The sequence below is a fragment of the Acomys minous genome (genome assembly GCF_964271855.1).
Source record: "Acomys minous genome assembly, chromosome: 10".
Classification (NCBI taxonomy): domain Eukaryota; kingdom Metazoa; phylum Chordata; class Mammalia; order Rodentia; family Muridae; genus Acomys; species Acomys minous.
The window spans coordinates 75,342,046-75,367,918 of NC_140491.1; the positions used below are offsets into that span (position 1 = coordinate 75,342,046).

The 25,873-nt window shown below is 41.0% G+C and overlaps 1 protein-coding gene and 1 long non-coding RNA gene across 18 annotated transcripts in view; one reads left to right on the forward strand and one right to left on the reverse strand.

Moving 5' to 3' along the window:
- The window catches only part of DENND1A (DENN domain containing 1A), a 476,985-nt gene that overhangs the window by 216,117 nt on the left and 234,995 nt on the right, over nucleotides 1-25,873 (reverse strand). For all 17 annotated transcript variants that reach the window (XM_084797945.1, XM_084797940.1, XM_084797948.1 and 14 more), the window contains 2 exons: nucleotides 23,196-23,249; nucleotides 10,282-10,392 (listed from right to left, as the gene is read on the reverse strand). In XM_084797945.1, the coding sequence (XP_084654071.1) occupies nucleotides 10,282-10,392; nucleotides 23,196-23,249 (165 nt within the window). The remainder of the gene's footprint in view (nucleotides 1-10,281; nucleotides 10,393-23,195; nucleotides 23,250-25,873) is intronic.
- LOC311606425 lies at nucleotides 12,309-18,373 on the forward strand. The gene is made up of 3 exons (XR_014782349.1): nucleotides 12,309-12,695; nucleotides 14,310-14,389; nucleotides 17,389-18,373. It is a non-coding gene; the product is annotated as an uncharacterized lncRNA (long non-coding RNA).

Sequence of the window (25,873 nt, forward strand, 5' to 3'; positions counted from 1 at the left end):
GGCAAACCTGGTCTACACAATGAGTGCCAGGACAGCTAGAGGTATGCAGAGAGACACTGTCTTGAAAAAGAAACAAACAGGCAAACAAACAAGCACCAGCAGAAACCCAACATAATTAAATTGGGACTCATGAATACTATCAGTGGGGAAAGAAAGGAGGACCTGGGTGGCGAGGTCCTATCCTTGCATGAATAGATGAAAAGATTCCCTTATGGAGCAAATCCCAAATCCAATCTTAATAAGTGAGAGCAAACTCAAAGAATAAAGCCCAAACCAGCCACTATCATGACCATCTTTATATGGGGCTGAGCTTCACATTCACCTCCCATAACAGCCCTATAAGGTACTTGTATTAATGTCTCCATTCTGTAGGTAAGGAAATTTGCCTATAGTCACAGAGCTCAGGACTGGGCTAGGATATGAACCCTGGGAAGCCAGGCTCCTGAGTCTGTGCTCTCTGCTCTCATGAAGCTGCCTCTGTGCTCTGATCTGTATTAATCGGACAATTACTGAGCATCCACTATGAGTATACACCATGCCCTCGAGCAAGTTAAAATAGACAGAGAAAGATCAAAATGCAAACAATCAACTTCAACACAAAGCATTATGAAAGAGATGCTATAATAGAGGTTCAAGTATGTCAGCACATACAGAAGGAATCCCTGATTCTGCCTGGGGCGAGCATTGGGCAGCAGAGACTGGCGCATCATCGCTTTCAGGGCTCGGTGAATGAAGATGGAAAGGATGGTTATGTTGCTTCATTTGGGAGGCCAGGTGAACACTGAGCCATGTGAACACTGCAGCTCCTTGGGCCACTCAAGCTCTGTTGAATGACTCCTCAGCCAGTGACTAAGTGACGAGTGAGACATGAGTGGAGACACAAAACCTACATGCTGCTATGACTATTCTTGTGGCTTGAGGAATTCACTGTCACCACCATCAGTCATACACACAGTCTGTAAAACTCCAGGATCTCTACCATCTTCTTTGCTTCTGAAATTCAGGTTGGGTGTCACTGCCTACAAATATGACATTCAGTGTCAAGTGGCATTCCTGGAATGAGCTGTGCATAGCCAGTGTTGGGTTACGGTTTTACCTCATCTATGATCATGAACCCTTTACTACTTTTAGAGAAAAAAGCATAGAGATATCAGAGGTCAATTTGCTGATGGCCAAGTGGCTAGAAAATGGCTCACGGGATTGAGTACATGGCAGACACAGGCAGAATCAGAACATAATGACCCTAATCTGAAGTCTGATTCTCTCCTCCAACCCTGCTGTCCTTTTTCTGAGGAAGATTCTACCATCAGGACTGTCTGAGGCATCTAGCTGGGAGAGTGAATACACCCATCAAGCTGGCAGAGAAGCAAATCTGTGAATTTCTCCTATGTTTGTACAAATCCATGAGTGCACGGCTTAATCTCAGAGCACACCAAAGTGAACATAATCGCCATCTTCAAAACCATCAGAGGAAATAATAAATATTCTTGTCCCACTAACACAGTACATAGTGCTTCATTGTTGCTTCCTTAATGAATGCCGTTGTAACGTCTGCCAAGTGGGCTCCATTTAGAGATTTTCAAACATACTAAGAGGAAAGTGATTTTAGTATTGCCCATTTGTGTTTCTACAGTAGAGGCATGATTTATGAGTCATAAGAAATAATTTCTTACTACTAAAACCTAAAGAATAGCCACAGCTGGGAGACATTTCAGTGGGTAAACAGACTGTTTCATAAGCTTAAGTCTTTGAATTTAGATCCCTAGAACATATAAAAAATCTGGGTGTGGCAGTCCATGCTTGTAACTCAGAGCTGAGGACTAGAGACAGGAGGATTTGGGGGCTCACTGGCCAGCCAACCGAGGGCAAACAACTAGCTTCAGGATGAGTGATAAACTGCTTTTAAGTAAATAATAACAACAACAGCAGTAACAATGTAGAGAAGTTATTGAGGAAAGACATCCCAATGTCAGCCTCTAGTCTCCACATACAGCTTACAGGTGAGGATACCTGTACATACACATACATATGTGTACATACAACATACCCCTACAAGAATATATAAACTTATTCCACAAATTGCCCCTATTGCTCAAATAATACAATTGTAGGCATGTTTTAATGAAATGCCTAAAAAAAAAAAAAAAAAAAATCTCGCCTCTGGATCTATTATCACCCATGAGCCCTGAGTCACATGGTGGGTTGCCCTGGCCTTCACAGTGTTTTGAAAAGTTGGATAGATTATGCTTAGTGATGCCCTTCTCTAGACTGGCCAAGACCACCACCAAGACTCTCTCAAAGAATTTTTTCATGACTGTCTTCTAAACAAACATATATAGTCTCATATAGTCTCTACTATATAGTTCTAAGTGAAGATGAGCCTGTGCTGTACAACCAATACCATCAACAAATTAATATTGTTTCTGCCAGGAAAGAACAGTGTGTTCCATGGTCCCAAATCTGGCTCCATATCAATCAATAGGGACTCCTGAAAAAAAAGAAAAATCCTGGGTTCTGTACTAGACTTTTTGGACCAAAGTACTTGGAGATGCTGTCTGTGGACCCGCATTTTTGCATGCTTTCTGGGTGTTTCTAACAGCATTTGGGAATTGCTAACATTCTGAATGCTGTCTAGTTCAAAGCAGGTGTTCAGTGTTTGTTCAAACTACAGAAGAAGAAGAAGCTGTGGAGGAGGATAAAACAGCGTGGCTACAGGGGAGGGCTGAAGTTGTAGCAGAGGATCACAGATTCTATTACTAACACACTGCATTATATTACAGTCTCCTCAACATCACAAGGCTCTTTCTGCTACAGCTACAGTTCAAGGTGTCCAGGAGAAAACCAACTTACACATAATTAAATGAATACAGTTAAAAAAGCAGTGAATTATATTTATTTGAAGAAAATACACATAAATAAAACATAGCAATCTTGTTTCCTACTTCGTATCAGTGGAGCGTTCTTTCATTTATTTTTAACCGTTTTTCATATTCTCAGAGCCACAATAAAATTTTATGTAATGGAGATTAGAGAGGCTACGCCACTTGCAAGTTTGGCTGCTAAGTCTGTATTTCATGCCACTTCATTACATTTTCTTAAGGATTTCCCTCTTCACCAAAAGGATTAGCTTGCTTCTTATTTCTTAGGTTGTCAGTGTGACTAGGTTAATCTCAACCCCACCCCCTCTCTCAACATATAAAAGATGAACAAACAAAATGTTCGATTTATTTTATTTTTTAAATAGAACACTAAATTTAGTCTGAGACTTCACTGTTTGGGAAGTTTCCAGTTACAAGGTCTTGGCTTCCCTTGAGCACAGTTTGAAACAAAATAATGCAGTTTGTTCCTACGGCTGGAACATGCAGAGTGGAGTGTGCAGGCAAAGAGGCCCTGGCTCCAGTCCAGAGTTTCAAACCTCCTTAAACTGCCACTCTCTTCTTTGCTTTAAGGGCTACAGATAAACAAACAGGATTAGTTTGTTCTAGTGCAGAAGAAGCAAGGAAGCTCTGCACATGCTGGTAGGATGCGTGGCCACTGCCTGGGCTGACACAGCCATGGTGAGGTGGAGTTCCTCCAAAAAGAAGTGAAAATTAACACAAATCTGAAAATCTGCCTCAGCTACAAACTGTCCTTTCTCAGGTCACCAGAGCAGATGGTGTGCTCAGACAATGGATTGCTGTCTGCGTGAGTGTGATGGGACAGGCAAGCTTGGGAAAGGATCCAGGACTTCTCTTCAACACTGAAACATCTACAAAGGCCAGGCTGGGGGTGCTGGCAAGAAGACACAATTATCACCTACTACTTGTCCAGGGCACCAATACAGAGGCTCTGCCCAAGTCTCTGGGAAAAAAATGTATGTTTGTCTAGCTAGGAAGAAACTGAGAAATTGCTTTATGTTAGTTTTTTCTTTTCTTTCATTTTTAATTTTTGTTTTTTATTTTTATTTTTTGTTTTTCAAGACAGGGTCTCTCTGTGTAGCCTTAGTTGTCCTGGACTCTCTTTATAGACCAGGCTGGCCTTGAACTCACAGTGATACACCTGCTTCTGTCTCCCAAATGCTAGGATTAAAGGTGTACGCCACTATGGCCAGCTTAGTCTTTTTTTTTTTCTTTTTTTGAAATGAGGTACCATCAGAAAAATATTAATTCTTCTCATAGTTATGTGATCCATACAAATAATTGTGTGTTGAAGCTCAATTACAGAATGGTTTTACCCCCAATCATGCTTCCTTCTGAAGTATTTGTTTAAACCCATCCTCTGGATAGACTAAATAAAATCCTTAGTAAAGGAATATGCCTATTTATCAATTAACCAGAAGTCTTAGGTTTGGAAATTTTTCTAGCTCCTCCAATTTTAGAAAGGGGGCAGTTAGACAGGAAGATAGGAGGAAGTGCAGCCTATGACCCCTAAAGCCACTGCACTGGTCAGGGTCATACCAGGGCTTTGATCAAGGTAACTAGGTAGAGCAGGCAGACGTGGAGTCTAACAGTGTACTGACAGTGATACAGGAAGGGAGGGACCTTGGCCAAGAGAGGGAGGTGTGCATTCCTGGTGCCCAGAAATCATGAAATCGGTGAAAAGCTTTGCTGTATGCACGTGAAGACAGCACCAGGCACTCAGACCTAAGGTCAGTGGAATCATGCCAAGAATGTTTCTGAGTATACAGGGGTCATGAGGAACTCATGACAAGTGGAGAGTTACCTGGGAGGCAGTATGGGGTAGCTAAAAGGGCCTAGAACCAAAAGAAGCGAGTTTTAATTCCACCTCTTCAGCTCATCTTCTGACAGTGCATTTTTGGTTGCTAATATTTTTATATGCAAAAGGAGAATAAAACCAAGTAGCTCCTGAGGTTGCCACAAAAGCTAAAGAGAATATGATAATCATAGATTATACACACAGACACATACACACACACAGACACACACACACACACACGCGCGCGCGTGTGCAAATATGCCTGTGGATATATAAGCATTAACAAGAATGTATGTTACACAGCACCTAACAGACATAGTGTATGGTTCAGAAAAGACTCTTAAGGAGGTAGTAGAAAACTAAAGGCCTGTCTTACTTAGTACTGAGTGTAGGTCTACATGAAAGTGGTCTAGACATTCAGTCTGCAGATGCCATCTGGAACCTTCTCTGGTAGTCCTGGAGCTACATAAAACTTCTCATTACTATGTAGTCTGGCCTGATTCTTCATTCAGATCAGCACCACCAGCTCAACCAGTCACCCCATCCACCAACTCTTATCATTTTGGCTTTTTATGAGAGTTTCCTAATTTTCTTGGTGGGATGGATGCACCTAGCAATTTTTCTCTGGCTCTAGTGGAGCCTCCTGCACCAAAGGGTCCCAATGAATATAACTGGTGGCAAAGGTAAGAATTCTGAAGGGGCTGAGGTTCCCTTATGTGCATAGTCCCTGGCTATTTCTTCCTTTCTAGACGATTCCTTCAACACAGAGCATCATGATCTATTTTGTCACACTCTGTTTCTTCCTTTCTCTCTGACTAGTACATTGACTTCAAACAAGTTTTTTTTTTTAACCTTTCCGAATGAACAGATTTCTCTGTAAAATAGAAATAATTCTTAATACTTGGAGTGATACTGGTATTACAAGGTACCATTTCTAAAATGTTTCTATCTTTGATATACTAGCTATCCACAGTATTTCCAAGCTTGGATGTAAAAATATAGGAGAAAAATGGGATCTTTGTGTTCCAAGAAATCAGAGAACAAGATTTAGCTAAGCCTTCCCTATTTATCATTTATAAAGGAAAACAATCAATAAACATTAACTGAGCAAAGAGAACAAAAAACCTACATTTGTCTTATACAGAATATCACAACGTTATTGACCGGGACACCCTGGGATACGTGTTATCTGACTCTGAGCTAAGCAGTGTTGGTTTGTCTCCAGACACAGTCTGTTTTATAGACACTGTCCTCTGGAGTACTCCGTAGCCTTTATCTTTCAGATCCTCAATAGCTCTGAGGAGCTGTAAGCTATATCTTATCAGGCAAACTAGAGAACATATGGTTTTTGAAGGTACTATAGCCACATCAGACTCTTCCATGAGAGTCCTCAGAACACCGCAGGCTGAAAGAGCCTTCACATCTGCCTCATCTATGAGATGAGTAAAAGCTATGCTGGATGAAGTTAGAGGCAGCAATGGGAACAAATCCTGACTCTGGAGAGAACCAAAGGCTTGAACCCAGTTCCTGTCTACTCAGCTCCTTCTACCGAGCGCCTTCTGGTTCGGAGCAGAGCTCCATGTCCCAGAAAGAGGGTAGTTTCATCACCAATCATAGAGCTCAGAGCGCAGCTACAGTCGGCTATCTGTAAACAGACAAAAACTACAACTCTCCCCTCAAAAATTTAAAAAGAATGCACATTTGAAACTCAGCAAGAGCCTGATTCATGATTCTCCTTCCTCTTTACTCAATCACACAGCACAGAATTAATCTTCTTGTCTTGTCTAAGTAATCTTCTTGGTATTGATTTGAAACACCAAACTCTGAGCTCTCCTCAAAGCATTTATTTATGAACATGTACACATGCAGACCATGTTCTAAGATTTTATAAGTATTAGCTCATTTTTATTTTACTAACAAGAGGTCAACAGTGGCTCAGTCAAGAGCTGTGTCAGTAAAATGGTGAGGAATGAACAAGAGCAGAAGGACTAGACAGGAAACAGATGACTTTTGAGGAATTTTGTTCTAATGGGAAGAAAATAAAAGAGGTAAAGGGAAGAATAGAAATGGGATGAAATGGATGTGGCACACAGAGAGTTGTCTTTTTAAAAAGTTAACACTTATTTATGTGTGTGAAGGCATGCATATGTACACGTGGAGGTCAGAGCACAACCTGCAGTTGTAGGTTTTTTCCTTGCACTGCCACCACGTGGGTCTCGGAAACTGAACTTAGGTTCTTAGCCTCGACAGTAAGTACCTTTACCTTTGGAGACACCTCTCTGGCCCATGCTTTGTGGTTAAGGTTTGGGAGTCACTGTATCATGTTGGTGTGTGCTTTGGAAAGCTCCAGCAAAAGAGGAGAAACAAAGACTGGGCAGAACTAAGCTCCTGATTTTCCGCTGGAGCAGTTTTCGAGGTGGCCTGGAGGCAGAAGGAGGCACTAAGAAGCACCTTCTCAACAAGGCATTTCGCATGTCAGGTCATGATCCCTTCCTCACTGCTCTCGAAACTCTCTTCTACTCTCCACTCCTGGGAACTTCGTGGTAGCTCCTAGGCTGACTAGAGTCTCCTTTACTCAAGTCCAAGCTTCAGGAAATCAGCAATTTTTGTCTATTTTTTTTTTATGTTGACCCCTAAAATACACTGTGGGACAAAGTCATCTGGACACGCAGAGTGACTGGTTATAGAGAGGATGAACAGTTCACCTACAAGAGTGGGCACAGTATAGACTGCAGACCTCAGGTGTTGACAGGTGTCATGAGGCAGCTGCACACTTTTCTGGCTTCTATTAGATAGGTATAGAATTCTGGGTTAGGAGTTTGAGATATAGCATCATTATCTTTTCATTTCTAGAGTTGTAAAACCATTGTTTCTTTTTTTCTTTCTTTCTTTTTTCCTGTACAGGTAATTTTGTCTCTATCCCTTGGACTTGGCATCTTCCTTTTTTGACGAAACTTTTTGAAACAGATACACATATCAAAATAAGTACATCGCCAGGAGGTAATGGCGCACACCTTTAATCCCAGTCGAGGCAGGTGGATCTCTGAGTTTGAGGCCAGCCTGGTCTACAGAGTGAGTTCCAGGACAGCCAGGGCTACACAGAGAAACACCGTTTCAAAACAAAGAAAGAAAGAAAAAAGTACGTCATACAAATAAATTTTAAGCAACAACAACAAAAATAACTAAGACACCAAAACCTGTCACTTAACTCAGGGATTAGCAATCTAATAGTGACAAGACCCAGTGTGGCCTGCTGTCACTCTTGTACCCAAAGCATTGTTGGAAGTCAATCTTCGCCATTGGTTTATCTACCATAAATGAGAAAGTTGCAATGATGGCCACATGGCCTCCAACACAGTGTTCAGTACTTGATGTTCTGAGAAGAGACTGCTGGACCCCAATCCAGGTGAGGACTGAAAATGGACCAAATGCACCTCATTGATGGAGGGGTTTTACAGAATGCTGACTTCATTCACATTTAAACTTTAATTCATTAAAAATTTTGTCTCCCATTGAGTAAAACAGATACTGTGTTCTTTTCCTTCCACAGGTGGACAACTAATGCTGAAATGCCTGCCTGACAGACAGTTCAGTGCCTCCTTTATTATTTATAGGGATGTGGCTGTCCTCTTGCTAGTTCCTACTCATGCTACTGTTGTTGATGGTTCATCAAGTGGCCATGAGAAAAGACACCATAAAAAGAAATTGGAGATAACTTGACAAGATGAAGATTAAACTTGCCCCAAGGAAGTCAATGGCCCTAATCAGCAGAAAGTAGTCTAAAAAGATCTCAATGCCCACTAACCTATGTCTCTCCTATCTGGTGTTAGGGTGTTGGAGGGGACTAGGATGGAGAAGGATGGTAGATCTAAGAACCCAAATAAAGCTGATAAAAAAAAATACACCTACCAAGCAATTTCAGTAAATTACTACCAGTAACTAGATAAAAATCATTATCAATATTACTATAAAGTGATTTCAACCTTCTGGAGTGTTTACTTGAGAACTTTCATAATAAGATTATTAACCAGCTGGTGTGGTGGAATATGCCTATAATCCCAGCACTTGGGAGGCAGAGGCAGGCAGATCTCTGTGAGTTTGAGGCCAGCCTGGTCTACAAAGCATGTCCAGGATAGCCAGGGCTACACAGAGAAACCCTGTCTCAAAAATATAAATATATATTAACTATTGTTATCAGATGAAGAAATTAAAATATAAATAAGAAAAAACTATGTTAAACATACAGCAAAAGTTATTAATACAATACATGAAGAACCTACTTATGAAAAAAACCTGTCTGCGCTTGGTGGCTCACAGTTGAAACCCAGGCTGAAGTAGGAGGCCAGCTTGGGTTTCATAATGAGTTCAAGGCCAGTCTGTTTTATAAATCAAAAACTCTCTCTCAAACAGACAAAAACAGGGTTTGAGAGATGGCTTAGTGGGTAAGGCATTGCCATGTAAGTGTGAGGACTGCTGTTCAGATCTCCTGATCTTACATAAAAAAATCTGGGTGGGGTGGTGGCTCACCAGTCATCTCAGCAGGCAGGAAGATAAGACAGGGAATACCTGGCTAAACATCCAATGCCTGGCTTCAATATATAAAGTAGAGGAGGCCACCTGGCATCAACCTCGGGCCTCTATATGCACACAAATGCATTGGTACCCACATACACACATTCACTTCCAAACATGAAAACACACACACGCACACAAACACACACACACACACACACACACAAACACACACACACACACACACACACACAAACACACACACATTCCACTTAGTTAAAAAAAACCCTACAAAACAACAAGCTATCTAAGGTAAATGGGAAAAGATATTAACAAAATACATATAGGAAATAAACTCACAAAAATAGTTACCTCTAACCAAAGATATCAAAGTTAAACCTTAATATCATTTTAAACCTAGTTTTATTGCAAGATTAAATTGTAGCACAAGCACACAGACAATACATACAAAGACAGACAATTTTAGCAAACGCTGTAGTGAAAGTGGTTCACTTGTATACAGATGACAACATTCATTGCACAGGCCCAGCCTTCTGGGGAAACAATCTGGCAGCCCCAAATTCCTGTGCTTATCATAGCCTTTGACTAGAGGTCCCACTCCTTAGCATATTTATTATTTACAAAGTCCCCATATACATGTGGGCTGTTTCAATTAAAGGGAGCTATCTCCAAGATGTCTGCTACAGTATCGCCCACTACAGGATTTATCTATGAACAAGCTAAATGACTACTAAGAGAAGAAAACTACCAAGAGAAGTAAATCATGACTACATTGCTACAATGGAATACAGTACCAACATTTTAAAGAAATGACAAAAAATAAGGTTATGTGGAGATAGGCAGAAAACTATTTATAATTGATCATGAGACCATAAGAATAAATGAAATGGGCTTTGACACTGTAAAGGGACATGAATAATTAATGACGATGATGTATTACCATATGAGGGGAATGTGGCTGATTCGTTTTCCTAAAATTTTCTTTAATCTTGCCGATACATCTTTCAATTAAAATGAGATGACTGCAAAGCCGTCTCGGGACGGTCTACTCACAGTGCTGAGCTTGCTGCAGATGATGAGGATCCGGCGTTCGTACAGCATGCTGGCATACAGATGCAACATGTTGTTCACATCCACAGCCACAAAATATTCTGTCAGATTTCTCTAGGAGAAAGAAGAAAGCAAGGCTTGTGGCTTATTTTGTTTGTTCTTATTACGAAGAGTATCTCATAAAAGTGGGAGAACGAGCAATAATCAGGAGGCATGTGCTCTTCCTCTGTCCTCCTCTGTCTACCTGGGAGCCCAGCTCTACTCATGTATGAAATCATGAAATGCAAAGTTCAAAGAGGCCTTGGAGATGAGCAGCCTGAGCAACTGCATCTTTGTGTGGTGATTATGGGTTACAACTTGAGGTCGTACATAGCACTGTGTTTGTTTTTCATGTTGCTCCAAAGGATGAGAAGCACAGAAACTCTGCAATCACAAAAATGAGGAGACCAAGGCTAAGGTAGATCTCTAAGATCATATGGTCTAATAAGCAGTCAAGACAGGACTCTGCCCTGATCTTTGGACCCTAGGCTGTAGAACTTTTCCAACTTCCTGTGCCATGCAACCTAGCAAAAGAAAGTGTCATGCTTCAAGAACAGGGCCCATTTCTACCCAATAGATCCTAGCACAAAGGCAGGGTACTGCCTGCTCTGTTCTTACTGCTGGCATCCATAGAATACACTCTCCAAACAGGCTCTGCTAGAATTAAAGCAATTTCAAAACTTACAACTCCCAAGCATTTCACTCAAAAAGGGAGGGGGTAAGATGTAGATAAACAGTTGTGACAATAGAGTTTTAACCAGCTTTGTTTTCCCCCTGTAACCTGGGTTTTATTCCTTTAATTAGCATTATGGACTAGAACTCTTCAGATTTAAACAGGGAAATGGAGAACATTTCATTTCTACAACACTTTCTGAATCTATCAGACATTAATAATACACGTGGATATGCTAATCTCTCAATGTTACAGGGTTTCAATGCTGCACAATATAATTCTTAAGAAATGAAAGGAGAGAAGGAATGCTGTTACCATGAATGGCAGTTTATCACAATTAAAGATCTACAACCCACAGTTTAAGTAAAGCAGTAGATTTTATATGCAAAATAGCATAAAGTGCTTTTCAATATTATGGTTGAGGATAAGAATGGGCACTTATCTCGTGATTTATTACTGTATGACCAGAGAAATAGGCTAAACACCAAACTGCACAGATAAAGAGCAAGAGGATTGATAGATAGCTTTGTACAGTGACTACTCCCTTATACTGTCCCTCCCAGAGATTGCTCATTTACTATCTACCATGATGAGGCTTTCCACAGGTCACCTTGCTTAACCTTAAACTATTCCTTGTACTAGATGTCACTTTCTGTACGAAAAGTTGTAAAGCAGAGATACAGAAAAGTGATGTAATGTGACAAGGGTCACATGATAAGTAAACAATAGAAAATTCAGTCTAGGGTTTAAATATATAACACTGTAAGGTATATATTAAAATATCATATTCAAAAAATATTGAGTGAATAGGGAAAATAAGAGGAAATATATGTGCAAAGAAAGGGGACTCTTCCCCCTCCCGGAAATTGTTGCCCTATTTATAGAGAAATCCTTACATGCCAGACCATGTGTGCTTTATCTATGTTTCTTTTTATTCCTCCTAACAACCTTTAGGTAGGCATTACCGTGTCTCCATGGAGAAACTAAAGCTTAGAAAGCCTTAGTTACTTTTAAAGATCACCCAGTTAGAAATGGCAGAGCCAAGAGCAGGTCTTTTCCATCTAAAACTTATCTGTTAACCATCATACCAGCTTGCCTCCTAACAAACTCCACGAAAAAATAAAATAAAATAAAATGAGCACTGAAACCGGATGAAGCCAGGCAGGAAGCATTTCTCTGCCCAGTGGACTGAGGAGCGCTGAGTTAATGATGTCAGGGTGGGGTTTGTTCCCGAGACAGTGACACGGCAGAGCAGTTTTCACAAACAAAAATACAAGGCCCTCAGCTGAGCATTTCAGAGAGAGCTTAAATGCTGATGAATTATATGAATTTTTCTTTTAGAAGAGGATAGAAGTAACAAGAAAATAGAAATGAGGAGCTTAAAGAAGGCCAGAAAGCCCATTAGCACTTTTGACAGATCCAAAGATAACTCTGAAGCCACCAAAACGTGGCCTCAAGAGTCTGCCAAGAAGCTTCACGCTGAGGAGAAATATGTTACACAGCTTGCCGTCCAAATAGGGAGACACAGCGTCAGAGACAAATCCTGTGCCTTATTTTGGTGGGAGGAAAAAAAAAATTCACAAGGATACTTTTGGGGACAGGGAAGGGCGTGCTTCTGAAATATAAACATCACTCGACTGAGGCAGGACCCCATTCCCAGTCAAGATTGGAGGGACTCAGGTGCTTGGTCCAAAACTCTACACAGGTATGTTAAAAATATGTAACATTTAGCCAAATTCTTTCTAAACTGTCATGTACTTTTTTTGGTATTTCTCATCCCATCTGTGCTGATCACCAAGATATTTGTGTCTAAACAGAAGCTGTCTCTCTTATCTGCTTCCTCCCCTGCCTCTTTCCTTCTGGGATGCCACCCGTCAGAGTGGGAGGGAGTGCCAACGGCCCCTACCCAGGAACTTCTTAGACGGGGAGCACTTATGGGGCAGAGGGGGCCCTGGCTTACTCTTAGTTCCCGCCAAGCTTCGGCTCAGAGAAAGCCCCTTGGGGACAGGGATCCCCCTCTTGCTGTTAAGTGCCCAATAGCTTGAGCACCACGGTAAACCTCAATGTCTCAAACTTGCCCTGCCATTTCCCACCCATCAGGCCTTTACTTCCTTCCAGAATACTCTAATTCTCTGCTCTAAACATTTCCATTTATTTGACAAGATCAGCCCTTGTGTCACCTCCTCCTGGAAGGGTTCCTGGACTCCTTTGCCAAATGCTCCTTTGTGTTTCCATGGCAATTTGTCTGTATGTTACAGTAACTTAGGTCTAAGTACGTTTTCTACTAGGCTGAGGACCTTTGCGCAAATTACAAATCCCAATATCTAGCAGTTTATTGAAATAATAAATCTATGTGTAGAGGAAACATGTGTCTGAAGACTACCTGTCCCTTGGCTGTGGTGTGAGCAGGGGCATAGGAGAGTGGTCTAGCAGGAAGAAAAAGGCACTTGACAGAAAAACGGACTGTGAGCCAGATGAGGTGGCCAATTACTCAGTGCTGGTGAAGGGGCCACGGAAAAAAAGACAGGATCACACTTGTGTTTCAAAAAGATCTCTTTAAAGCTGAAGAGATAGCTCAGCAGTTAAGAGCACTAGCTACTCTTTCACAGGACCTGGGTTCAATTCCCAGCCCACACAATTCTCTGTGAATCCAGTTGCAGGGGATCTGACACCCACTTCTGGCCTCTGTTGACACCATGCACACACATGGTGCACAGACATATACGCAGGCAAAGCAGCTCCACACATAAACAAAGATTTAAAAAAAGATCTCCCCGAAGCATGTGCCTGTAATCCCAGCCCTTTGGGAGGCAGAGGCAGGCAATCTCTGTGAGTTTGAGGCTAGCCTGGTCTACAAAGCGAGTCTTGGACAGCCAAGGCTACACAGAGAAACCCTGTCTTGAAAAAACAAAACAAAAACAAAACAAAACAACAACAACAACAAACAAACGAAACAAAACTCAAAACCCAAAACCCAAAGCAAAAACCTTCCCAAAGCCTAAGGCAGATAGAAAGAAGGCAAATGGGAGGACCTACTGACTCCTTAACTGGTTACTACCACATTCCAGAGGGGGAAAGAATCTAAATGTGTAAACAATTTAGAAGAAAGCTTTAGGTATACATGTGAGAAACTCTTAAGCACAGGACTTGACAGAGAACTAGACTTGGGAAGGGGAGGAAGAAAGGCTCTTTGGCCCTATGGCCACACCTTCTATTTGTCCAAACATTTCAGTGTCTATGTGTTTAATAGTGTGTCAACCCTCCTTCTAAACAACCACCATTCCTGTCAAACATGACATTTCTGCTTCCTGTTCCTCAGCTTGGAACCTTGGACCATTGCAACCCCATCACATCTAAGCCCAAGTACCTGCACCTTCATCCTCTGACAGTTACTACCAGGTAATTTACCTGACAGGAAAGGAGAATCTTGCTTGGAGAACTCTTTCTTGGGCTCTGGGCTCTGATCTTAATTTATTTAGTGTCAGTGTTTCTAAGCTTAAGAAGATGTCTTTCCTTGTTTGAACTTTATTATATACTGCCCACCTTACTCATCCCCTGTAGGGCTAGACAGCTGGGATATGAAGGTGCCCGAATTCCCAGTCTGGCCAGAACTCAGATCCAAGGGGGGTGGGGGTGAGGGGTGGTGGGGAGAATCCAGACACTGTCATGTGGAAGCTGAATTTCAGAGGAGGTATGTGCAGTAAGTCCTTGAACCCTTAGCCTCTATTTCTCATTTGTACAAAAAGAAGTTAGTGAAGGTCTCAATCCAGACAAAAAGGGGAGCCACACCCGGCAAACCCCATGCTCCTGAGGAGCACCTTCCAATTGCTGTTCCTTCCTTCCTCTCTGTTAGCTCTGGCACCAGCAGAGATGGCTGGGGACTTCACACTCACTGTGATCCATGCCTGAGGTTATGAAACAGGTGGAGGTGGGGGTGGGGTTGGAGTGGGTTGGGCCCAGGAGGGGATATCATGTGGCTTAGAGAGAAAGCATCTTAGCTTCAATACCATAGGGAAATGAGATAATCCTCAAGCCAAAGAACTGACTCTAAGCTGGGTACTCCTTGGAGCCTTCAAAGCAGATGCTAGTCTGCCCCAGCCTGTCATTTGATTAGTCTTTGAGAGTCTCCACCACGACACAGGAATAAAGACCCACTGTGCCCGCTCTCAAGGCAGCTTCCTAGGCCAGAGGCTTGGTTTTATAAACAGGTCTCTGGTCCTAATACAACTCTTGCTCAGATAGTTTACAACATGATTTTTCTTTAAAGAGTGGCAGGGTCTTGCTAAATTGCCCAAACTGGTGCCTACATCTTGAGCTTCAGCATCCTCTTGACTGAGTGTTCTGAGCAGCAGAGAGGCCAGGCATGCTGTGTCACTAGGCCTAACTTTTTTTTTTTTTTTTTTTTTGAGACAGGGTTTCTCTGTGTAGCCTTGGCTGCCCTGGACTCGCTTTGTAGACCAGGCTGGCCTCGAACTCACAGCAATCCGCCCGCCTTTGCCTCCCGAGTGCTGGGATTAAAGGCGTGCGCCACCACGCCCGGCACTAGGCCTAACTTTTAAAATGTAAAAACAGTTTAAGCCCTTAAGTGATATTTTAAAAAATAATTTAAGTTACCTTAGTGGCATCAGATTCTTTAAAGAGAATGTCAAATTTGGGGTTCTAAAATAATCTGCCCAAGGGGAAAAAATGCACAAACTCATTTGAGCAGTCAAATGAAAGAAGCATATTACAGGAAAGAAAGCAGAGTTACTCAAGGTCAGCTTTATCCCTCTGTGTAAAAGGAAAGACCATTAGAGTAAACAATTATCTGACAATTCGGAGGAGCAATCTCAGTACTCGATAATAGGTCCTCTTCTGCCATCTCAACTTTGTTTATTTGTGAAAGTCATGATGACTTCATAAATCTTTTCTATACCATGGTGCATCTTTTGACAAAGTAGAGTCTGGGCAATGTCGCACATAACTATCCAGCTAAACACTTTGCTCGCATCATTAACTACTTGGTATGACACTGACCAGATAATTAAGACAGGTTTGTTTAATATTTCAAATTAAGGCCTATATGATTACCCATTAATCAAAAGTAAACTTCAAAATCTGGGTGTAAAACAAAGTATCTCTTATGCAGCCAGCTTACAATGTAATTATTACTACACATCTGCCCATGATCTGTGACTTTTTCTTAAATGCAGGTCACCTGTTTAAAATTTATAAAGATTTATGCTCATTTAATTACTGACTGCATAAAATTTACTCCTACATGTGTTATCTTGATAGACACAGAAAACCCTGATGAGCAATTACATAGTAATCATTTTTCAGGAAAAAGCAAAAAATTATTTTTACAAAGAAATAGGAGAAATAATGAGAATTAACTTCAACAAGAGGCTGAAAGTGGAAAGAATTAATTTTCCACGTTTGCTTTTCATTAACAATTTGTAGACAAATTGGCCCAAAAGCCAGCTGTAAGGAGCTGTTCTTTTCCCTCTCTCAGGGTCAGGCGCTTCATTAGTTCATTCCCTCATCCAACCAGCCAGTCAGTTGGCCAATAATAACATCCAGTCTAGCATCTATAAGCTCCAGGTACTAGTCCTCTATTCTTAAAGGACAAGTGGCATTAACCAGCTCTCCATGCAGGTAATCATACTGCTTCCACTAATGCTTTCTTAGGGAAGTACAGGTGGGACTGGAACCTGGACCTAGAAGCATCTCCACACTGGGATTAGACTCACCAAGGTATGAATTCTGATTTTTGCACTCAGAGATTAGATAAGTGAATGAACTTACAACTCTGGGTTTCCCTTCTTTTTCAAAGGGACTAACAACCACATTATTGGCTAAGGTAAGAGCTTAGGAAGTAACAAACAGTGCCTGGCCTGAGCCACAGTGGGCATTAAACAAGTATTAGCTCTTCCTTCCCTTCTTACATTAACCCTTCTCTGATGTCAGAAAAACAACATTTTTAGGTTCCATGTCCCAAAGGCTACGTGCCCTTCAGTAGCTTACTTTCTTAAATTTAGATGGTCCTTTAGCAGAGACTAAAAGGTCCTTTTGTGAAGGTTCTGCCTGCAGAGCCCTCTTCTATGGCAAGCACTGGGCACCCACACTCTATTCACCACACTAGTAATGACAGGTGCCACCAAGAGCCTTTTGTGGCTCTATGAAAGACATATTCCATGAGAGGGATGGCATTAATTTGTAAACCAAGAATGTCAGCTAACATTCAGGAAAGACAAGCCTCGTGTTCCTCAGCTCACAGTCAGACTGAGACCTCAAGGAGATGAAACTAGAGTCCCCAGGAAACTAGGACAAGGAGAAAAAGAAAGTGATGGTGGCACTCAGCACTGTCCTTGGGATTAACATTTAAGACTTCTGCTCTGCATGTTTCCCTTTACTAGATAAGAATGCTGAGGTTCCAAGAAGACAAGAAGCCCAAAGGCCCAGGCTGGTGGAGCCCCGTGTCTGGCTATCTCTGAAACCCATGTTCTGTCTGTGACAGCATACTGTATCACATTAACAAACCTGTGGTTATTGCTTGTTTTAATTTGCAATGCAGCCATTTGTCATTTAAAATTAATCCCTGAAAAGTCACCAAGAGATTAAAATGCAAATTTCAACATGGCTAGATCTCTATAGTGATTCTGTGTCAAACCCACACAAATTGGTCTCACAAAAGTTCAGAGTCTCCTTAGAGGAAAAGCTTCCTTGCTTTGCTGTGTATTTCAGATATAAAATATCATTTCTTTTTTTCCCTCATGAATATCACAAGTCAACCCTAGGGGGGCAAACCTTTGGAACAGGGGTTGCTACACCCCACTGACCTGCAGACCAAGGCTAGCAAGCAGAGCCTATGAGCTCTGGGCTCTGTGCATGTAAAATGGGGCTCATGGCTACCTCTCACAGCGTAGCTGGCAGGGATTAAAATGGAATGGTATGCATTAGGAGACTAGCAGATTGGTACTACTGTTCTGCTTAAAGACAGACAAGCCTTCTACTGGTTTGCAAAGGGGATTTAGGGGGACAATGGATCATACACAAGGAATTGGCTCATTAGTGGCAAAACCAGCAAAGAAAATCTAAATTTCAAAAATGGTGGGGGCAGAGGAGGTGACATTAACACAGTGCAGCAAAGAGCTAGAGGTGTGTTACAGAGAAGACCATTCAAACCAATGTCTCCAACCTCAGAAGCTAAGAATTGGAGAATTATAAAAACATAGTTACTTTAAAAAAACCAAGTTTTTAAGGAAATCTTGGCCCTTAAAATAAGAAGATGAGTCAGACCTAAGTAACTACTTTTATCATGTTATTATTTAGCAGAGAAGAAACATAACAACCCACCCAGGTGCTTCCTCAAAGAGAAACTCCCAAGTTTCTTTTTTCTTCGAACACTACCCTCCCAGGAAAAGTCAGGTAAAAGCATTTTAAACTTATGTATCCCAAAGAATAGAAGACAGATGTCAACCTTCTAAAGTATAAAATGATGTTACTAATAAACTAGTTTGTCACGAGGGGCACACTAGGAAACACCTGAGACATTTCTTGCTTAAGGCAAGGAGGAGATTGATACCATCATATAGTGAGTAATGCCCAAGGATGCTAAACAAACAAACAAACAAACAAACAAACCTACCTAGCAATATACAAGACAGACACAGGCAACAAAAAACTACCTGGTGCAAGGTAGCCTGAGAGTTGATGGAGGATAAAGAGAAGGCTGGGCACTAAGGCTGAGGTGGATGAGTGGACATGGCAAAAAGCACCCAGCCCAGCTTATACACAGAGCCCAGGAAAGCTCAGGAAGTGGAGTTGCTCAACTTCTAGAGGTTAGAAAAGGGCACAAATGATTCATCCCCAAATTAATTCTCCCTAGTCCCCAACTCCTCAGCTAGCTTCCTGTACCTGTCCAGATGGAGTAAATGTGTTTTTGATTAGATGCTCTGAACCAAAGGGTCCTGGGGATACCAGGTAAAACTGAGGATGGCCAAAAAAGCATTAGTTAGAAAAGGGGACTAACCCAAGATAACCATATCATATGTTGTCATCTCATAATGCTCTCAGCTTCCTTAGCACTGTAATAAAACACCCACTTTCCAGGCAGAAGGAAACTGACTAGTCACAAGGAAAAGGTTCTGATGATATGGGCGTCTCCACCTCTGCACTCAGTCACAGCAGTCCCAAGGGTTCCTCCTGGGATCAAGCTCTGCTGGTGAGCACAGAAAAGTGACAAGGCACATCTCAGGCAGAGCTCTACAAGACAGTCACAGGACAGACAAGAGCTTGGACTGGAAGGAGCTGGTGTGGTGATGCATCTGTGTAGCCCTAGCTACAGGAGGCTGAGCTGCGAAAGTTGTGAGCTGTGAGGGTTGTGAAAGCAGGCAGGCTTATGAGCTGGGAGGGTTGCTGGTGTCCACTGACAAGCCTAATATCACAGCAGAGGGAAGAATGAATTTGAAAATTTTTTTTTTAATTTGGGAATTATAGTCTCACAGACAAGGTAAAAACCCAAAAAACCAATAAGATGGCCAAAGTAGAAAATTTGAAAGGATACAAAAATTGTCAAATAAAGTAGAGGTCAGCCTAAAAGAGAAATGTTGAAGATAGGAGAGAAAATGAACATTAGAGGATCAATATAGAAAAAAAGAAAAAGATAAACCAAATACTTGTAAGCTATAAGGATGTGAGTTTCCAAAATGGATAAGATGATCAATGCCTAGGCCAATGGGTGAAAATGAATCCACTAAGGTACGTTATTGTTCAATTTCAGGATATTAGAAGCCAATAGATCATAAAAAATAACAATAGGGATCAAACTGGTCAAACCTCCTAAGCTACAAGAGTAAAAAGAAACCAGTGAGCATGCATTCACATTCTGAAAGGAGAGTTACTTGCAAACTAGAATTCCACATTCACACTGTACAATCATGCAAGCTCAAAACTGTTCCCTCCAGCAACATACTGTCTCAGATACTGCTGGAGAATGCTTCCTGAGAATGATGGACTAAAACCAAGAAAGAGAAAGGTGTTAAACCCAAGATCTCATCTACAACAATTGTACAAAAAAGGAACCGCAATCTGATTGCTTCAGCAGTTCATTCAAATGTAAATATTGACTGCTGATTTAATATAACTGTCCCATCCCCCCATAAAGCCAGAGGAAGAATGAGAGAGGACAAATAGATAGATGAGAGACAGTGGTTTGTCTATGTGGGTTTCTGGGAGGGGGCATCGAACTTCTTATCTCACATAAGAAATTCAATTAGGTAATATATGAAATTAAAGAAAATCTTGAGATGTAGCAACAGGGACATATTAAAAGTATGGTAGGACCTAGAGAGATGCCTGAGTGGTTAAGAACATTGGCTGTCCTTCCAAAGGACCCAAGTTTTGGTTCCCAGCACCCATATGGTGGCTCACGATTGTCTGAAACTTCACTTACAGGGCATCTTATGCCCTCTTTTGGGCTCCTTGGGCAGCCACAATTATGTGAGATATACTCACATAGTAACACAAACCTACTCATAAATAAAAGCAAATCTGTAAAATAATGATGGAAAATACAACTGCTAAAAACATGTGGAAGTAGCTGCTTCTGTAGAGTAAGTATGGAGTACTTGGAGATACAAGCCTTTTCAATTACTATGCGATGCCATATGATTTCTAAACTATTTGTACTATTGAACAAAAATGTTAAGGTTGGTAGTGTGGCTCAGTGGTACAATGCTTGCCTAGCAAATGTGAAGCGCTGTATTTGGGTGCTGCGACCACAGACACACATAGATCAGAGTAGACAGATGTGAACAACTTTTGGGATAATTTAAACTACAAGTACAATAGTGAACAGTATGACCTTTATATTAAAAATATGCTATACACATAGGTTATCAGTCATAGTCATTCTAAAGTTATAGAGAAAGTTCTGGGGACAGTCATCAAACTGTCCCCATAGTTTCAGGGTTGGGGAGGAATGGTGATAATTAGGACTTGCACTCATTTTTAATATGCACTTTTCTGATAGATTTTGAATGAGATGGGAAACTGTTCTTAATACACCATTAGGTGAAGAAGCAACTATGGAGGTGTGCATTTAGCATGATCACCATTGCATGTTGTTCAACTATAGCTCCTAAACTTACTTTAAAAAACCCACAAGAAATCTTTTTGTCCTAAGTATTATCCAACTCTTAGTTTCAACAGTGATAAATTAACCAGAGCTAAAACCACAGGAACAGACACTCAGCACATCTATCTCCCTAGGGCTCCATGAACACCCTCAGTGCTCTAAGCAGCACTGTCTGAGGCTACAAGGAAAGGAAGACAAAGCTTGAGAAGCACTTCCTCTGAGATCTCTCTCTCTCTCTCTCTCTCTCTCTCTCTCTCTCTCTCTCTCTCTCTGTCTCTCTCTCTGTCTCTCTCTCTCTGTCTCTCTGTCTCTCTCTCTCTGTCTCTGTCTGTCTCTCTCTCTCTCTCTCTCTCTCTCTCTCTCTCTCTCTCTCACACACACACACACACACACACACACCTTTTCTATAAGCCAGAACTTTGAACATGCCAATAAATCAAAAGAAACCCTGATATGTTTACAGAGGCAGGAGCAGAGATGGCAATGTGATAATCCTCCCAAGTTACTCTCTACACATATTACATTTATCTTAACTTCAGCCACAGTTTTCTACACTTCCACTTTCCAAATTTATTGGGAGTATTTATTTAGCTTTTTACACTTTTATTTTTATCCATTTGATTAAAATATAATCACCTCACTTTCCTCCTTATCTTTCCTCCCTCTAGCCTCTCCCAATTCATCTTTTCAAGTTCTTTTTTTCCCCTGAGACAGGGTTTCTTTATGTAGCCTTGGCTGTCCTGGACACTCTTTATAGACCAGGCTGGCCTCGAACTCACAGAGATCAGCCTGCCTCTACCTCTCTCTTTTCATGTTCTTAAAAAGTCTTGATTTGTAATTTTACTATAACAATACATTAAATTTTTTTCTAGTTTTCTTTGTTGTTCCTGTTGTTAGTCTTTTTCTACTCTCTTGAGCTGATTTTCTACAGTGCTTTATAGAAAACCTTGGTCCTTGCAAACATCAAGCAAGTGCTGTGCACTGAGCTATGTGTCTAGCCCTTTGATTTCTTGAATTCCAACTCAACTTTATTGTTTTTAGAAAAGCATTTAAAGCTATGAAATTTCCTTTTTGGGGTGCTTTTGGCCACTTCTTTTTAAATGGAAAGGAATTTTGGCACTTGCTACAATACAGTAAAAATTTAAAGGCATTATGTTAAGTGAAATAAGCCAGACACAAAAGGACAAATAGTATATAATTCCACTGACATTTGGTGCTTGAAAGTAGGCAACAATCACAGTCAGAGAGTAGAATGATGGCTTCATGCACTGAGGGTTGTTACTTGCTAGGTTCAGAGCTACAGTTTTGAAAGATGAAAAAATTCTGAAGACCAATAGAATGTAAATGCACTCAAAACTACTGTATTGTATCCTATGAAGTGAATAAGAGTTTACTTCATGCTACTTATATTTTACCAAGTACCTCTCTGGTGGCTGCTTTAGGCTTTATTCTACATTGTATGGTTTATAATCACAGTAAAATATTGTACAGATGTGTCCTAAGGTAGAGAGGTCATTAAGCTTGTTCAGAGAGCCAACATGAACCTACGGATCTGCCACTTTAGCTCACTGTGTCCCAGCCCTTGTGAAGATGGGCATTCTCCTACTTCATTTACTACATGCTTTCTGAGAAGTGGACAAAAGAGTGTGGTTCTACTTATGTACACTTGCCTTAATAAACTGTTAGCTAGGAATTTCTTTGCTAAGAACATTTCATCTTACTATAATAGAAAGGAGAATTTAAGTTTCCATTGTAATTTCAAATGAAGATTTTTGCAGTGGACAATGAAGAATCTTATCAGTGAAAATGCTAAAATGCTCTTCTAATAAGTGATTTTAAGCTATGTAAGAATTTCCTAAAAAGATCAGAATTAATATCAACCGCTAATAAGTGATTACTTTTGAGAAATATGAAGAACACCTCTCCTTGTATGTATTTTATAGATATTTTCAGTTTGCTTTTGCTATTATAACCCATTGCTCTTTTTACATTTGTTTTAGCAATTATACATGAAAATATACCCTTTTGTTTTAAAAACACAAGCAGTAAACAAATAAATGTAATGCGCCTTTTCCAAGTACTCACATTCTCAGGTATGCTAGGAAGCTCTCTGGTATCAGGCACATTGAAGTAAGAATGCTGGAAAAGAAAAAATATAAGCTGCAGATTTTTTCAAGATGATCTAAACTTTATTCCAAATTCAGGTAAATGTTCTGAAGCATCTTTCCTTACTCATATGATTAAGCCATGTTTCTGTTGTAGGAAATTATCCACATTAGAGCTGCTTAGGCTAATGTCAGACCACGCTAGGAGCAGTAACATCAGCATGAGAATTAATGTCTTTGGGAAACGTGAATAAAAAATTCAAAGCTTAAGTCTAAACTCCCATGTGATATTTGTGGGTTTCTGAACATAAATAAGTGGCTAGTTCTGTAATGTATTGTTCAATAGGGCAGTGAATTCTTAGAATCCAAATAACAGTAGGAGCACGCACAACCCATCCTGCCATTCCATTTTAGCATCCAAGGTCATATCAATCTACACTGTAGTAAAATAATCTGCTCATATGAAGCTCAAGACGGTACCAGGCAAAGGCCTCTCACTTCATTTGAAAGGGCCACAGACTGCTAATGGAGAATAAGCTCCTGACTTGCAGTGTGATTGTCATGGAGCCTGGGTGAGGATGAAGACTTGACTTCAAAGACTTGCAATGAGGCATCTCCATGTTTGTAACAAGCCTATATCTCCAAGTTAAATGAAAACTGTCTGAACTAATGCCACCTCCTCGCTTCTTTTAAAGGCTCAGAAGATAATGGTAAGTGGCACTGGAAGGAGCCTCATGCTGGCCAATTAAAGATGGATTGTGAAAGGCCAGGAAAGGTCATGTGCAGAAAAGGTTCAGCTTAGCCATGGCGTGAGCTCAAATCTGGACCTTGTCCCGAACTCCTTACTCCTGGGTAATGAGAGAATAAGTAGGTTTCTAGAAAAATCAATTGTACAAGCTTTCTAAAATAAAACCTCCTGGAGACAAGTTGCACCAATGATGGCAACAATGAGCTGCTAGTCTGACACTCAAAGGATATTAATTGAACACCTGCTTACAGAAAATTTTATATTAGATACTTTAAAACTTCACTTCTAATTGCCACAATAAAATTTGAAAATAGATATTATCTGCATATTACAAATAGACAGATTAATGTCCAGAAAGGCAAATATTCTAAGATCATGGGGAGAAACTAGGCTGAAACCAGAGCCATGCAACTAACCACACCCAGGCCCTTTCCCTTGCATCAGACTCTACACCTGTGCATTTATGCACAGAAACTTGAAGAAGCAATTCATACATAAGGCCCACAAAAAATGGCACCTTATTTACTCACTATTTCATTTTGAAACAGGTTTCACTATGTAGCTCCAGCCATCCCAGAACTCTACAGATGTTGGCCTTGCACTGATCCTCCCTTATTTCTGCTTCCAGAATGTTTGGATGACAGACATGCACCACCACACCCAGCTTAACAATTGAATTTTGTTATACAATTATTACTACTTAAGTTGTTAGTTTTCATTTCTATTTTTGTCAATCACCTCCAGCAGCTACACAGGAACATTCTCTTGTAGAAAGTGGTTAAAGATACAAAGCCCAGGCTTTGGCATTTCCTCAATATATTTCTATTCCAAATGAGGCAGTAGCCCTTCAACATAGAAATTCATTTTGGGAAGAAGAATGTCTAGTGAAGAGGGGGGAAATCTGCCTTTACAGATGCAATGGATTGTAAAGAGTGAGCCAGCGTAACTCCAAACCAACTAGTCCCCAGGCTGTCCTTTGAGATTCTGTCTTGCTCCATTGCCCATGAAATGCTGGGGACCAGGGGAGGTCAGAAACATTCCTAGAATCCACTGGAATGAAACAGCTGCACACCCAACAGTTCCTTCTGCCCCAAAGCTGGCTTGTCCTTGAGGCCTGACAGCATGCAGCCTGTGTAGACATTTGGGGAAGGAGTGGCCTTTCCGCCCAGGCAGCTGGTGACCTAGCCTGGCTGCTCCACAGCTACCTGTCGGATGTCATTACAGGCTGAAGCAGTGAGATCAAGCTGTTTAGGAAAAAAGACTGAGACAAAGGCACGGTTGCTCTGCTTCAGTGACGTCTGGGTCTAAAGCTCACTTGCTCATCTTTTCTACCAGTCCCTACTTCCCTATGAGCAAATCCCCCATGGGTAAATCCCTTTCCTCCTTCTTGCTTCCCATCTTCCTCCTTACCTCCTCATCCCTTCTTCCTATTAGCTCTGTCAAAGCTAGCACATCATTTCTAAATTGCATGACTTTACTTGCATACCCTTTCTTCTCTAAACCTTTCCTTGGTGATATGAGAATGTTAAAGCCTACATTGGGAACAATTTTAAACACCAGAGATAATATTAGTATAAATTAGGAACTTAGAATAGATTTGTTATTGTTATTGTTATTGTTATTGGCAACACTGTGGCTTTTGATACCATTCTGGTAAGACACATTAGTTTCCCTTATGAAGTCAGATACCTTCCTGATCCCTGAAACCAGCACTGTTTCTGCTTCTTGAGAAGCTGGGAGAGAAAATTCTCTAACCTTCTAGACTTGTGAGATAGGGCGACAGGTCTGCACGACAATGGGTGCCTGGCCAAAGGGTGTCTACCACAGAACTCTGATTAAGACGTGACAGCTTCCATCTAAGAGATAAAGAATTTAGTAACTGAATTATAGAAAAGATCCTACACACCTCT